At 36.0% G+C, this 16,941-nt stretch overlaps 1 protein-coding gene across 1 annotated transcript; it reads left to right on the top strand.

Annotated features, from left to right (window-relative positions):
• The first annotated feature begins 7,489 nt into the window (after positions 1–7,489).
• Positions 7,490–9,627, top strand: LOC131022819 (cytochrome b561 and DOMON domain-containing protein At3g25290-like). The gene is made up of 3 exons (XM_057952348.1): positions 7,490–8,288; positions 8,622–8,876; positions 9,107–9,627. The coding sequence occupies exons 1-3, from the start codon at positions 7,668–7,670 to the stop codon at positions 9,413–9,415; spliced, it is 1,185 nt and encodes a 394-aa protein (XP_057808331.1). The 5' UTR covers positions 7,490–7,667; the 3' UTR covers positions 9,416–9,627.
• Positions 9,628–16,941: the final 7,314 nt, after the last annotated feature.

Raw genomic sequence — 16,941 nt, forward strand, 5'->3', positions numbered from 1 at the left:
ATTATGTAAAATTGCTTGGGCACGGGATTTAATAAAATTGGTGATGATTTTGATGTAGTGGAGAAAGGGTCCCACCACTTTATGAGATGTGTGGTTGAGATTGAATTTTGAGTGGGTTTTTTGTAAATAAAGAGTGTTAGTAAGGATAAAATATTAAAGAGGATGGTGGGACCATTGCCATAAAAGGAAAGTGACATAATCTTAGCGGACGCCAAATATAGTAATTTTTACATAATCTTGGCGGACGGAGGGAGTACATATTTCAGAATGAAGGGCTTTAGTTATACTTTATTTTTCAACCCTCTTATTTACCTTTGAATGAATAGAGTAATTTTAGTTTATTATATTTTAAATTTTATTAATATTAATATTAATATATATAATATACACGTAACCCTATAACTTTTAAAATTATTTTAGTTCAATATAATTAAGTTAAGTTATCAACTTAGCTAACAATGAAATTATATATATTATATATTTAACACTTAATAAATAGTTATATTAGTATTTATCTTTTTATGGGATATATTGTGAAATAATGCATTATATTGTTTTAATTTATATTCAACTATTTGATGAGTATTGAATAATAATTTAATTTATATTATAAAAATAACATGATTATATTTTTTTCCCTTAGTGTACCATGGCTACAAAAATTTATTTTCTATGTAATAATATAGATGTACCGTATTCTAGAATTATACATAAAAGCTGAATATTTATCATTCGATTATAGTTATAGTTTATATATTATTCTATTTAATATCATTCAACTGTATTTACCCCATTCATTTACTTTTCAAAATCTTATAGTTACCTAGTTATATAACATAGATGTAACTAGGAATGTAAAATAAATCAAATATGAGTGGTTTTTTTGTAAATAAAGAGTGTTAGTAAGGATAAAATATTAAAGAGGATGGTGGGACCATTGCCATAAAAGGAAAGTGACATAATCTTGGCGGACGCCCGATATAGTAATTGTGACATAATCTTGGCGGACGGATGGAGTAGTAGGTAATTTTGAATAGGATATTCGAATACACTTGTAAAAATTAAAACGGATATTCGATTCAATTCGAATATTCGTGAATCAGTGTACGAATCGAATACGAATAGCAAATAAAATTCAAAAGATATTCGAGTAATCCATTGGTATATGCAATTATTTTAACGAATATGAATTGAACCCAATGATATTTATTTCGCTTCGATTCGATTTGTTTACTTAACATCCCTAGATTTAACTTATTCTAAAATTAGTAGTTATTATCAACATATATAATATAACTATATAGCTCCATAGCTCATAGTTATATATAGTTATATACTAGTACATTCTCCCGTGCGATGCACGGCGAACATAGTTTTGCATCAAAATTAAACGATGTAGCGTGTGTATCGGTTAAGCGATTAGGGGTTAATGTCTAAAACCGAAGGTCTTGGGTTCGAGCCCCTGCGGCGCGGCCTTTAAATTTCTTTATTTAATCATGTTAATTTATCAAAAATAAATAAATTAAATGATGTATCAAATAAATAAAAAATAAATATTAAATATAGTTAGAATATAAGTAAATGTAAATTATTTTTTCTTAAAAAATAAAATAACGTACATCAATTACTTAGTAAAGATCCTTAATTTTATTTTATAATTTTGAAAAGTATCATTTTTAATTTTCCATCTATTTGATGGAAAACTTTATTTTCTTGCTTAAAATTATAGAATAAACACGTCATTCAAATTAAAAGAAACGAAGAAACAATCAAAAAAGAGTTTTCACATCACAATATATAGTTTTAAAACATAATCTAATCATGCATAAAATTAATTTTTTCTAAGTTAGCTCAATACCTATGTCATCTTATTAGAAAAGCTTCAATTGATAAGTAGGAAAATAAATTATATTACTAGAATTTATTAGCTAGAATACTAATAAAAGAGTTGAATAATTATTTGGTACCAAATCAAAGATCTTGTATTCATCTTTAATTTAAGATATATATATATATAGAATATTTTTTATAAATAAAATTTGATTTTTTTAAAAAAATCATCAAAATACGAAAAAGAGAATATGAGAAAGAGAGAGAGTGGAAAATTGAAGAATGCGTATGATGAAAGAGATGAGAGAGGAGAGAGAAAATATATAGGATATGAGATTTGTTGAGTTTTATAAATATCCTTTGATTGATTATTTAATTACAATTTTGCCACAAACTGTGTTTTCATATAATAAATAGATTAGAATTGACTAATACTCTAATTTCTTCAATAACGAGTAAATCTTGTAATTATTATTTGAATTTTATATTTATTCCATTTATTTACTTTTTAAAATGTACTTATTACTTATTATTATCTTTAGTTAATTTTTTATATAGATGTAACTTATTTTAGAGAAATAGTTATTCTAAAATTAGAATTATAGTATGTAGACAGTAGATACATAAATATAGCTATATATTTAGCTCATACTTGTATAGTTATATAATTTTTTTTGTTCACTTTTCAAAGTCGTTTAGTTAAATAAAATAGATGCAACTTATTTTATATTTATTCTATTTATTTACATGTTTTTAGTTATTAATAAATACTATATTTTATAAGTTGTCATTAATTTTTTAGTAATTACAAAAAAAATAATTTACCACTAATAATATATATATATATATATAATTGATTCCGACGGTATACGGGTTTTTTCGGTATATACTATCGGTATATACCGAAACACCGGTATATACCGGTTTTTCGGCATATACCGCGGTATCGGTATATATCGGTATACTGCGGTATGAGGAAAATGATACCGTTGCCGTACCGAAAATCTTCGGTACGGTACAATACCGTACCGAAATTTTCGGTATACCGAAATTTCGGTATTTTCGGTATTTTTTCGGTACGGTAAGTGCGGTATACCGATTTTTCGGTATTTTGCTCCACCCCTAGTTGAATCATCAGCTAGACTTATAACTCGGCAGTGAAATTTAAACTTAGTGCGAATAGCCTTTAGAAAAGGTTTGTCACTTGTAAAATCCTTAGTTACACTTTTCAGTTAATCAAGTTCAGTCGAAAACAGATTTAACGTAAATAAGGAAAAACTGAAAGCAGATAAAGAACAAAAGGATTTTTACGTGGTTCGGAAACAACATTCCTACTCCACGGCCAGATGATTAGTCTGACAAACACTCTGGGCTAATGCATATAGGTGCACAACAAACCTACCAACCCACTCTGAGTTGGATTTCTCTCTTGGCTTACCAGGTGCCAAGGAATCGATCTGTTTAATTTTTCTGGTACTAAACAACCACTCTTGGCTTACCTGGGGCCAAGGAACCTAGCAGTTTAGTTTACCTGGTACTAAATAACCACTCAAACACTCTTTTCTCTCGGTTGAAAAGGGGTTTGGACTATTCCAACTAAGAATACTGAGAACAGGCTCTCGAGTAATCTGTTCTAGGCTAAAGATAAAACAAGAAATGCCTAGATCACTAGGAGAGTTTAGATAATCAGCTAGACTGATTTTACAATAATTGATTACTCTATTCTTCGATTCAAAATTCTATCTATGGAAATGTTGGCTTATGAATTTGACAGAGCTTCAGCGTATGTCTTCGAATCGGTCCTGATTGCTGGCGTTCCTCAAGCTCTATTTATAGGCGAAGTCTTGAATAGATCCGTTGGAGAGATGGTCTTCAGGATTTCTGTCGTTGTGAGAGGATGTCACTTCTTGGGCTGAGGTGGCAATCTTCAGATACTCCATGTAGCAAGTATTGATTTGTCTTGTCCTTGGAGTATGTTACTTCTGCATCTTTACATGCAACAGGAAGCTTTGATACTTACAAAGATGATCTTCAAATCTTCGGCATTTAATGTTGTTATACTTGAGCATTTAATGTGGCGTGTCTGAAACTCTTCACTTCAGTCCGATGCAGAATGTCGACTGGTACTTGATTTAAGCTCAGATTCGACGCTGTCATGTATTGCATGAATATCTTTGACTGGTGACTTCAGTCTTCGATCTTCAGTCAGCTGATCTTCAGTCTTTGCCGCTTCAATCAAGATAAGTGAGGACTAAACACTTGAGCCCCTAAAAAGAATGAAGACGAAGACGCTTTCTAGTGGTTTTGGTATCATCAAAATTAGGACAATGATATTTCATTTATTTCCCAACATAACATATTAAGATTTTATATAAATTTTATTTCCTAAAATATTATTATAATTAAATTATTTAATAATACTACTTTGGTTGATATTAGGACAATTTAGTATCATTATAATTAAATTATTACGTATATTGCTTCATAGGTGGTATGGATAATTTTATAAATCTGTATAATTTTATCGGGTTTTTGAATTTATAAAAGACCGTTTATTTTGTAGTACTCCCTCTATCCCACAAATGAAAAATTTTAACTCTTAAAAAAGTGTAGGCCCTATCACTTTTAACCAAATTACACATTCTTCCTAATTTCCGTGCCGAAAAGTTTTAAGATACTTATAGTGGGACGGAGGGTGTACTTATTATGAAACAATATACTCCCTTCGTCCACAAAAAAGTGTTCCATTTGGGTGCCGGTGTTTAGTCATATTTTGTGATGATTCTTTTGGTGTTTATGTGCATTATGGATTTATATTTTTGGTTTAGTTCACTCAGTAATTGATTGATTTGAGCTTATGCGCTTATTTTGTTATTTCAGGATTTGATGCTCTAATTGATTAATTAGTGAAAAAATATGGAGTTCGAATTTGACTGATTGGTCTTAAGAAGAATTGTAGTTCATCTCGATACGAGTTCGTAGGCGAAAACGGATCCAAAATCCAACTTGTAACGAGAGAGAACGAGCCAAAACAAAAAACATCACGCAATGCAGTCCGCGCTGACAACCCGCGGCCGCTGGCTTTTCCCCACGAGCGCACCAATTACCCCACGACTTGCCCACGAGCTCGCTGCCATTCCTAGCGCCCGATGGCTTTTCCCAGCGTCCGAGTACCTTTTATCCGCACGCCCGCCCCCGCTCAGCCAAGGCCAGCGCCCGCGCATTGCCTTCACACCGTCCCTCACCTGCTCGAAACCCCAGCGACCGTTGGGGTAATTCCTCTGCCCGCGCCCGCTCCCGCTCAGCCAAGGCCAGAGCCCGCACGTTGCCTTCACACCGCTCGACGCCCCACGCTCGCTGAGAAACCCCAGTGCCCGAGCTACTCAAGGCCAACGACCGAGGGCATTTCTCCACCCCGCACCTTTACACACGCAGCGTCCAGCGGGCACTGCCTTCGCCCCGCGACCGCTAGGTGTGTGTTCTCAACTCTTTTTGCGCGTTCAGCCTTAATAGAAAAGAAAAGTGTGTTTCACTTTGGGGGATATAAAAGGCTGACTTCTCATTTCCTAGGGTACACTTACACTTTCCCAGGCAGAGTTCTAGCCATCGTTCCAGACATCGGTTTTTCAAGTTAGGGTTTATTGCTTTGATTTCCATCCTTACGCCTAGATTAATTCAATAGTTAGAGAATTAATTTCCGATTATAGTCATTTGCTGTAAGTTTCCATTTATTGCTTAGATAAACTCTAGATTTATGATTTTCATTACAATATATATATTTCTTCCCGTTTACTCTTTAGATTAATTCTTATTTATGATTTAGAGTGCTGTCTAGATAATTGTTTTATTGATTGCTTGTTTAATTATTGAATTATTGCTTTCCTCGTGAATCCTGGCGTAAAATTACATGTTATTTCATTATTACTTATTTACATTTGATTTCCGCCTAGATAATTTTAAATGTTTTATGTTAATTATGTGCTAGTTAATGAGAGAGAGTGTCAGACCCAAAATATTGATTAGAATGTTTAGGTTTAATTTCTTGTTAATTGTGTGCAAGACGGGTAAACGCCCCGTTTAGCCTCCCTTGAGAGTACGACTTGGGTTAGCTTATTCCACTGCAATTGACCTCGTACGATTGTGAGTCAATTCAATAGGTGTTTTGAGTTGAGTTAGCCGACACGGGTATTAAGAAAGCTGATAAAGTTGTTTTGAGTGAGGTAAAAGTTAGAGAGTAGGGGTAGTGCTAATTACATGGGTTAAATAAAATAGTGGATTCATTAATGACATAAGTTGTAAATAAGTTGAAAAATAAAGGGCATGAATGTACAAAAAGATAAACATGACACTTTTTTATGGACGAAAAAAAAGGACAAGTATGACACTTTTTCGTAAACAAAGAGAATATTAGGGTGTCATGTGTTTAAAAAGGCCAATAAAACTGCTCATAGCCTAGCCTAGTTTACTCGCTCTTGTCCAGATTTTGTTTGTTGGGCAACGGGTTTCCCTAGTTGGTTTAGAAATATTATTTTGGATATTTTTTTAATTTAAACTTATTTTTTTTCCCTCAAAAAAGAAAAAAAAAGTAGGATGCCATAGTTATATTATACGGTTACAGAATCGATCACTTACTCACTGTGGGCAGGCATAATGTGCGCACTATTGGTGTGTCAATCTTAATTAGAGTAAGATAATTTTAATTAAAGTAAGATATGTTAATTCTCTTTCTAAATTAAAATTGTCACATCATTGGTGGACACACTATACTTGTCCACAGTGAATAGGTGATCGGTTCTATATACGGTCAATCATTTGTACCAAAGGAGCCTATAATGTCATGTGTAACGTCACTAACGTCTTATACAAATTTACTATTTCAACTAGCATGTATATAGGCGAAAAACCGGCCAATTATTTGGCAATTTTTGGAGTGTTTTTCAAAGGGACGAAAATTTAATAATCAGAAATATATCTGCACCCAACTGAAAATAAACACAAATATAAAGAGAATGATCCGTTCAAATAAAAGTTTTTCTTATTTTATTAATCAAAAGTATGCTGATGAATGATCCGTTCAAATAAAAGTTTTCTTGTTTTATTAATTAAAAGTATCTTGATGTAATTGATATTTATATGATTTTCGACGTTTCGACTGGGAAAAAATATTTTACTAATTAATTGTATTTTATCGTCGCATTATTTTGTATACAAAAAGAATATTGTAATTTTTATATAAAAATCACATTATTTCACGTATATCAGTCATAATAATTTATTTACTTAAAATTGTTGGAGCATATTAATTTCTAATTTGTAGAATTTGGATTACTTCTACTCGAATCATCTGTATATAATTGTGTTAATCTCGGTTTATTGGGTTCGTATAATACTTTGAAGAAAAAAACAATGAAATTCATATTATTACTCAGTTTGAGCTTCACGCAATTAAGACATGCATTCAATTGCAGTATGCTTAATTTCCTCAAAAAAAAAAAAAATGCAGTATGCTTAATTACTGATAATTTTCCCACTCAAATATTGTCAAAATTTAACCAAAGTATATAATTAATCATAATCTCTCCCTGAATCAAAACCACGATTATAGTATCATTTACATATTAAATTTAATTATTCAAATACATAATCTTGTCGTCAAGAAATGTTCACTTTACATGGAGTATTATATTCTTCAATAAAAAACACAAAATATCCCCTCCACAATTCCTCCCCCAATTTAAACACGAACCCAAACACTACACTTTCAGAGTTTCACTCCACACACTCTCTCTCTCTAAAATTCACCCCCACCATTTTCACCTCTGCATTCTCCTCCACTAATGGCACCTCCACTCCTAACCGCACTCCTCCTTCTCCTCCTCGCCTCGCTAATACCAGCATCACAGTCGCAGGCGGCCACGTGTTTATCGCAGAGCTTCACGAGCAACAAGCGCTACACCTTCTGCAACGATCTCCCCTCCCTCAACGCCTATCTCCACTGGGACTTCAATGAGGCCCAATCCACCCTCTCCGTCGCCTTCATCGCCCCCCCGGCCCAGCCCGACGGCTGGATTTCCTGGGCCCTCAACCCCACCGCCTCCGGCATGGCCGGTTCGCAGGCCCTCATCGCCTTCAAACAGCCCGACGGGAAGATGGCCGTCAAGACGTACAACATCACTTCCTACCAGCCGCTCAAGGAGTCCAAGGTCTGGTTCGACGTCAAGGAATCGTCGGCGGAATCCTCCGGCGGCACGATCAAGCTCTTTGCCACCGTGGTGCTGCCGGAGAAGGGGAGGACGGTGCTCAACCACGTCTGGCAGGTGGGGTCCTCCGTCACCGGCGGCGTGCCGGACAAGCACGCGTTTCAGCCCGCCAATTTGAACTCTAAGGGCAGCCTTGATTTGCTCAAGGGGCAGAGCACCGCTTCTGCCGGCGGCAATTCGAATCTGAAGAAGAGGAATGTGAGTTTTGTTTGTGTGATTTGCTTAATCGAATTTTGTGTGTGTGATTTGCTGTTTGTAATTTCCTTTCTGGATTTTATGAGGAAATTTGGTATAATATTATACTATATACTTGAATGACACATACATTTATTTGTTTGAATCTAATTAATTAGTTGAGAAATTGGGATTTACTAGAAATAGATATAAAAGTAGTTTACTAGTTCAAATTCATTATTGGAACTTCATTAGTTTCTGGTGATGGGGTTAATAATTGTGTCAAATCTAGTTAGAAATAGGAGTTTGATTGATTTGGGGAAAATGTTTGGGGATTAATAATCGTGCTGTATTCAGATTCATGGAGTGCTGAATGTGGTGAGCTGGGGGATTATGTTCCCTACCGGAATCATAATTGCGCGATACTTGAAGGTGTTTCCCTCGGCTGATCCAGCGTGGTTTTACCTGCACGTCTCGTGCCAGGTCTCTGCCTACGCCATTGGGGTTGCTGGTTGGGGAACTGGCCTTAAACTCGGGAGCGAGTCCAAGTCTATTACTCATTCAGTCCATCGCAACATTGGGATCACGCTCTTTGTTTTTGCAACTCTGCAGGTAATGGCTATGGCTGTTTTACAGCAAGATTTTGTTATTATCTGCATTTTTTGATTGAGGGAATGCATAATTTTATCAAGAATTAGTCTAGGGCTAATCTTGATTTGTGATTGATGGGTGTGTTTCTGGATTATATATTATGAGGGTTTGGCTGTTTAGAACTGTATCTTTCGCATTGATGCTGAGCTTTGCTGGTATGTGGTGGTTGCTCGTTTGGCGTTATTATGTAGGTATTTGCATTGCTTCTGAGGCCCAAGAAGGACCATAAGCTCCGCATCTACTGGAATATATACCATCATGGGATAGGATATTCAGTCGCTGTCCTTGGCATCCTCAACGTGTTCAAAGGTCTCGACATATTGCAGCCTGACCCCAAGTGGAGGCGTGCATACATTGTTGTGATCGCGGTTCTTGGAGGCATTGCCCTGTCGCTGGAAGCCTTCACTTGGGTCGTCGTGTTGAAGAGGAAAAAGGCATCTACCAAACCCTACGATGGCTACAACAACGGACACACGAGGCAAGAACCTCTTGCTCCATGATCATTTTGCTTTGTTGCCTTATCTATGCCTATTTTTACCGTATTTGTATCTTAGATTCACTTGCTTGACTGAGTTTGTGCCATTTCCTCCTGTACAATAGATTATATAGTTAGTCTGGCATACAACCTATAGATACAGGCTGAAAAAAAAAACTTATTTTTGCGCTGTTTCTTTACAGCATGAGTCAGGTATCTAAGTTGATGTTTGTTGCATGTGATCTCTCCATTAGAATAATGCTTCATTGATCATCAAATAAGGCACATGATTCTTACTTGCAAGACTTGCACATGGGCTGCCTTGATCATCTCCCTCGACTCGACTCCTCTGTATCGAGCCTTCTAAACTCATATATTTTATTTCATCAGTACACACGTGACCGTGTGAGCTCCCAACCAAGCACACCATTTTTACATGAACATATGGGAAACCTTGATCTAGGGCTCATCTTCCTCGATTCCTTTGTAATCGAGTCTTTTAATTTCATCACTGCAAACATGAGTATACTAGGTTTCGATAAAGCACATGATTCTTACTTGTAATGAGTTTGCACATGGGAAAGCTTGATCCTCTTCGTCCCGAATCCCTTGTCGGGAATCTGATCCCGCATTTTATTTCATCAATACAACACGTAGGTGTGCGCCGCCTCGTCGGAGGTGTCGTGATCTAATTGGTGTAAACTCTTAACGGTCAAAAGTTTACTTGTGTGGGCATACAAGAAGAAAGTTAAAAGAGTGTGATTTGAGGTGTTTGGTCCCATTTATATATGATCATTATTATCATCTTTCTTTGCTCACCACTAACCACTTTCACTTTCATTATGCTCACGCCTTTTTTGTTCACATTTCAATTCTTAATCTTTTTTTTTTCTTTCTTTCTTTTTCCCTTTTTGAATTATTTTGACAGTTGTTACGTTGTCTTTTCAAACATGGTAAACACATTATTGAAATTGTTGTTAAGTCCACGAGTTGTCTTGGATTTTTATGTAATAATTCAATTGCTTTATGACATGGGATTGTGGTGAAAGTTGTCCGAACTCAAAGTAGGTCCCATGTTATACTACGAGTCATGAAATTACATAATTCTTGTAAATATTAGATTGAGATTTTGAAAATAATCATGTGTTGTAACATATTCAATAGGTACTAGTGAAAATAATAAATTCTAAATGGGAAAGTGAGTTCTTGCCGCATGACTACGTACACGACGAAATGATGAATTATTGTTTTTGAAATTGCACGTAAAAAATATTAATAAAAATACTACTACTTTTTTTAGTAAAGAAATCCTTGTTTGAGTGCTTGGGCTAAAATGTGGGGTTGAGAATCTCACAAAACCTAAATTACGATTTTGTCATAATATTGTAACATAAACGTGTCCTTTCTTTTATGTGACAGAATAATTTATTTGGTGTCCTTGTTACTTTTAATGAAGGTGCATTAAGAAACATAACTTAAAAACATTTCAACGAAAAAAAAGAGATTACTTTAGTAAAAGATAAAGTAAATCATTAAATGCATATCACACCATGCATATATATGTTTTTTCTTTTTAATTGAATTGTGAAAGTTATGGTTGAATACGGACTACTCTAAGCTGGTGGGACTCATGAAATTGATACTTCTTGTTCCACCTGTCGACGCCTAAGATATTTTTATTCTATCATTTTTCTTACTTACCCACCTTTTATCTTGAATGCACTAAGCGGGATTTATTCTATTTAATGGCTGTAACGTCCATGTGATTCGCATAAATTAGAAATTGACGTGACATCTGTGATTATATATATATAAGAATCTCAAATATATTTCCCGCTCATTTTGGACCGTAGATGCAGAATATATTACTCCATTTTGCAGACAAACGATAATTAAAGTCCACGTCAACATAAAATAATGAGCATGGAAATTGGAATGATTTGGATGTAATGATGATGAAGCCGTGACGAATTTTATTAAGGAAAATTGGGCCTACTTTTCTTTTTCTTTTTTAAAAAACTGGTTAAAATAGGTGACGGAATTTTATGAAGGAAAAATGGGCCTAATTTTATTTATTTGTTTCTAAAATCATTGCTCTCTCCCACCGTCCCACTAAAAATGACATGTACTCTCTTCGTCCCAATGATGAAGACATATTTCATTTAAGCACGAGAATTTATGAAAATTAGATTAGAGAATTTAGTGCAGGTTTTAAATTGTTTTAACTCTCAACTCTCTCTCTCATCTTCTCTCTCAAATCTCTTCGGTGGAATCGCCGCCGACCACCACTCTTCTTCTTCCCTCTGCTACGCCGCCCAAAATCGAACCCAGAAATCGCTCTCTACAACCCCCTCTTCCACTAATCCTTCTTTTTTCACCGGCGAGGATCCGACGAGCCATCGCCGCTGTTTCCATAACTTTCCCTTCGCCTAAGCTCCCTCTCTTCACAGACGCACACGTATCTCGAGCGATGGCGCCGCCGCCCTGCAAACCCTAGCCCCCAGAACTAGATCCGATGCGCCCCCTGATACTCCAGCCGTCGGCTAGGCCACGCCTCGTTAGAGATCCGGTGAACAGGCATGTGCCTCCGCTCAGTCGCTGTCCCCTTTTGTCATCATTTCTTTCCCATGTTCCTTAGGAGTACAAAATCCAGTCTCTTCCTCTCTCAAATTGCCACCGTCGCTGTTGCATTTTTCGGTGAACAATCGGTTTTCCCCCATGCCCTCTATCTCTTTTTTCCCTCTCCCCTCTCAATTCATAAATTAAATTCCTCTTTCAAAATCGAGCCCTAGCTCGCATCTCAAAATTTATTTCCCAAATACTCAAAATGAACCTCCACCTTATAAATCCCGATGGAAGAGGGCGGCAGAGGGACAAGGAGAAGGGCGGCGGCGATTCCAGATGGAGGGCAGTGGGTATAGAGTATTCCAGACCAAGAGGGTTTGGGAGAGTATGATCGAAAATGGTTAGGGTTTGCTACTTTATAGTGTAATTAGGGTTATGATTAATTAAATTTAATGAAACCCTAATTTTACCTAAAAATAGAAATATGTATATATTATTGGGACAACCTAATAAGGAAATTAAAGTGTGTCTTCAATAATGGGACGGAGGGAGTATTTAATAATAATACATTCAAGACAAGTTTGGATAGCTAAATCTTAGCCTCATTAGTTTGATTGAACGATTGAATTGTTAGGGGTATATACATGTATTTATACCATATAGTGTTAATGCTTACTATGTAGTGTTCGAGTATTATTGATATAAATAAGCAATTATTGTAACAACTTATATTCAATTATTTAGATATTTTATTAATTTAAATGAGTTCGAGTATTTAGCAGATATTACTACGTATTACACAGGTTTGAGATATAATTGAGTAGTAAAATTATTTTTTTAAACGGGTTGAAACATGTACGAGTATTTAAATTCTAAACGATTCTTAATATTAATTGACATGTCTATGTGAATTTTATTTAATTTTTAACCTTTTATCATGTGTTATTTATTATTAATGTCTATTTTGTAATGTTCGGATTGTTATGGAGACAAATAACTAATTATGTACTCCCTCCGTCTACGAAAGTATGAAACTTTTGTCATCTTGGGTGTCAACGAAAAGTATGGTATTTTCCATTTTAAGACATGACCCCACCACTTTTTCTTATCTTTTATCGTTACAAACACTACTTATTAACAAAAAAAAAAATCATCCTTAATTCTATTTCAACCACTTATTTCAAATTTTGGTGAGACCTTTTCTCCACTACATAAAAATCACCACCAATTTTCTTAAAATCTGTGCCCACCAAAAATGTCATACTTTAGATGGACGGAGGGAGTATCAAGTTATATTTATAAATACAAATGTGTCGGGGTAATTAGCAAGTATCATTATTCGTGTTTAAAACTATAATAAGTAACACAATCACTTTTTAGTTGAGTTTGAGACGTGTACTGATACATTTATGAGTCCCATTTTGAGATAGTGATTTTGAACAGTAAAACACAACATTTGGCCACCCTTCTAAAGAATTCAAATTTTGGTCATTTTTTACGTTTTAAGACTTTTTTCTCTTAATTAAAGTGGATCGGGTTAGAGTTTGTGCGCGTGTTACGAACACTTGGCACTATTGGTGCCAAAAGTACCAAAAAAGAAAAGAAAAAAGAACTAATTAAATTGGTACTTTTGACACAAATGACAGCATTAGTGCCAAAAGTACCAATAGAAATTAAAAAGTAAATTGGTACTTTTGCCACAAATGGTAATATTAGGGCCAAAAGTATCATTAGATGATTAAACCTTAAATGAGAAATCTAAACTCTAAATGAAGAATGTAAATCCTAAATGGGGAATTTAAACCCTGAATGAGGAATCTAAATCCTAAATGGAGAATATAAATCCTACGGAGAAGTGTTCAAAATAGTCATATAACTGCATCCACCTATATAAGACAAGACAATGTAAAAGCACAAGTATATGACACTATTTGCACTAATATGATCATTAGTACCATTCGTGCATGACACTATTAGCACTAAGTGTACCAATTTACTTGATTTTTTTTTTCTGTTGGTACTTTTGATACTAATAGTGTCAAGTGTACCTAACGCGCACGCAAACTCAAATTTGGCCCGCCCTAATTAAGGGCAAAACGGTCCTAAAACGTAAAAATGATCAGATTTTGTGTTTTTCAAATTAGTGGCCAAAATTTATATTTCCTTCTTCAAAATAGCCACACGAATGTATTGTTTCTACATTTATCTTGGACGAGTTTGAATAGTTGAACCGTATTAACCTTATTTTTTGATTCATTGTTGTGTTATGTCACTACTAATAATTCCAAATGAGTGAACTCTGATCAAATATAAAATTATTTTTATAAATTTTATTTATAAATTATAATATAAAGTGATTCTTTGTTCAAACTCAGCGCATTAGAGCATCCACAATGGTGGTGTCTTAGAGGGGTGTCTTAGGAGTGGGCCCCACCTAAGACACACCCCTCTCCAATGCATTGTGTCTTAGGTGGGTGCTTAAATCCCCATTTCCACAAAATTCATATTTCTACACTTTTATTTTTAAATTTCTAATTTCATTAAAAATAAAATTAAACATTACAATAATTTAAAGACATAATTTAAATACCATAAAAAAAATAAAAATTACACTAATTTTCTAGGACTCAATCGGACCAAAACGAGACCAAATGTATTTTTAATTCAAATTTCATTAAAATTTAAATTAAACATTGCAATAAAAATAAAAATTACATAATTTAAATAATAAAAAAAATACATAATTTAAATAATTAAGATTTTAAAAGAAAAAAAAAAAAAAAAAAAAACAAAATTCCCCACCCACCTACTCCCCTTTTCTTCTTTCTTTTTCTTTCCCCACTGACTCCATTCCTTCCCCCCTATCTGCGTCTCTTTTCCAGCAAAAACACAGACTCCATTCCTTCCCCCTTCCCCCCCATCTGCGTCTCTTTTCCAGCAAAAACACAGACTCCATTCCTTCCCCCTTCCCCCCATCTGCGTCTCTTTTCCAGCAAAAACACAGACTCCATTCCTTCCCCCTTCCCCCTTGAACAAAATTAACGATTTTTGAATTTTTTTTTTAAATTGGGCGCGTCCTTCGGACGCGCCATACACTCTCCCCTCTCACCCCGGGTTGAGGCTTCGACACAGCCTCGCATCTGCGCGCGTCTCCAGCGCGCGGCCGCCTCCTTCGCCCCGGATCGACACCGGCTTCGACGCTGGCGCTGTGGATGCTCTTACAAGCTAGCAGTTATAATTATATTTTGGATATCATCACACCATCACAAAACAATATATTTTTGACAATATATTTTTTTGGCTAATTAATTACAAATTTCATTTTGTCCTGGACCATGTTGTTTTGTCTCCTTGGTTATCATTCAGCACGCCACTGCTAAATTAAATTCGTATCATTCAACTTTTTTAATTACTCTAAAAAGTGTTTGAAAGAGACGGGAAAACTGTAGTAACATCATAATTTAATATGGGTGTTTCATTTGAATTTAATGAAAATAAATTGTTGATTAATCCTTTATGCGTAATTTCTAGAATAAGCAGGAAGGCGTGTTTTAGAGATTGTCACCTGTGAATAGTGGAAGTCAAATTATTGAAATTTGATAGGGCTAATAGTTGTTAAATCCTATAACTATTTTCATTTTCGTGTTTTGCATCGATTTCAGAAATTCTGTCTCAATATATCACAACTAATCCTCCAGTCGCGATTTGTATCCGGCGAAATTTTCCGACAACATAACTTAATCTACGTGGCATTTTATTTGCTGACAATGGTGATTATCATCTACATTGGAATTACCTGTTAATTTTTTTTTAAATGACGTGTAGTGAAACGACGTCGTTTTCAAGTTCCGCCCACCTCTCGCTCAAGCTCCACTGGCCGGAAGGCCGCCGCCCTCGTTGCCCTCTCACAGACCCTCATCCGCGGACATATCCGTCTCACCATTCCCCAATCCAACCCCACTTCACTGTGCGCCGCCGCCACCTCTCTCTCAAGCTCCGCTGGCGAAGTCGCTGCTCGCCGGCCGGAACCCTAATTCAGCAGATCTCATCTATCTCTCTGTTCTCCTCCCTCCGATCTGGGTTGACGCCGTCCCACACAGCACCGTCTCCTTCCTCGGCGACAGCAGAGACACCGCTTCCTCCCTCTGCTTTCAAAACTCCCATCCGCGGACATATCCGCCTCACCATTCCCCAATCCAACCCCACTTCACTGTGCGCCACCGCCACCTCTCTCTCAAGCTCCGCTGGCGAAGTCGCTGCTCGCCGGACGAAACCCTAATTCAACAGATCTCATCTATCTCTCTGTTCTCCTCCCTCCGATCTGGGTTGACGCTGCCCTACGCAGCACTGTCTCCTTCCCCGCCCACGGTGGAGACGCCGCTTCTTCCCTCTTATCTATTTCTCTATTCCCCATTCCAACCCTAGAACCCTAATTCAACAAAACGACGTCGTTTTGTGACTAATAATTTCAAAGAAACGTAAGGCAAAACGACGTCATTTTACCTATCGGAATTCTATGCCAGGTAGATTAGTCCGGCTGCCAAGTCATCTTCAATTTTGTAGGAATACTTCGCATGATGCAAATCGCGACTCCTAAATTAGTTGTGAATTGTGATATACTGAGGCAGAATTTCTGAGAACAATGGAAAACGCGAATACGAAAATAGTTATAGGATTTAGAGCATCCGCATCGCTCACACGATGCGGCCTATTCGTGTAAGGTCGCTATCGTGTAAGGCGATGCGGGCCTCGCCTACACGAGGGCTACACGTTCTAACGTGTAGCCCATTTTACCGTTGATGAAACACGCGCCATTAAAAAAATCGAATTTTTGAATTTTGAATTTGAAAGGCAGCTTTGGCTGTCTCGGTTTGCGTGCAAATTTGACCTTTTGATTTTTTTTTCTTCTCTTTATATTCTCTCTTCCTCCTTCTTCTTCCTCACTTTCACTCAATAATTCTCCTATTTCAATCTATACCTTTCAAG

The sequence above is a fragment of the Salvia miltiorrhiza genome, chromosome 1 (genome assembly GCF_028751815.1).
Source record: "Salvia miltiorrhiza cultivar Shanhuang (shh) chromosome 1, IMPLAD_Smil_shh, whole genome shotgun sequence".
Taxonomy (NCBI): Eukaryota; Viridiplantae; Streptophyta; class Magnoliopsida; order Lamiales; family Lamiaceae; genus Salvia; species Salvia miltiorrhiza.

Bases quoted from the DNA above. Each gene is read 5' to 3' on its own strand.
- LOC131022819 (XM_057952348.1), top strand. From the start codon at position 7,668: ATGGCACCTCCACTCCTAACCGCACTCCTCCTTCTCCTCCTCGCCTCG. The intron at 8,289-8,621 runs GTGAGTTTTGTT...TGCTGTATTCAG, and splicing joins CGAATCTGAAGAAGAGGAAT to ATTCATGGAGTGCTGAATGT. The intron at 8,877-9,106 runs GTAATGGCTATG...GTTATTATGTAG, and splicing joins TTGTTTTTGCAACTCTGCAG to GTATTTGCATTGCTTCTGAG.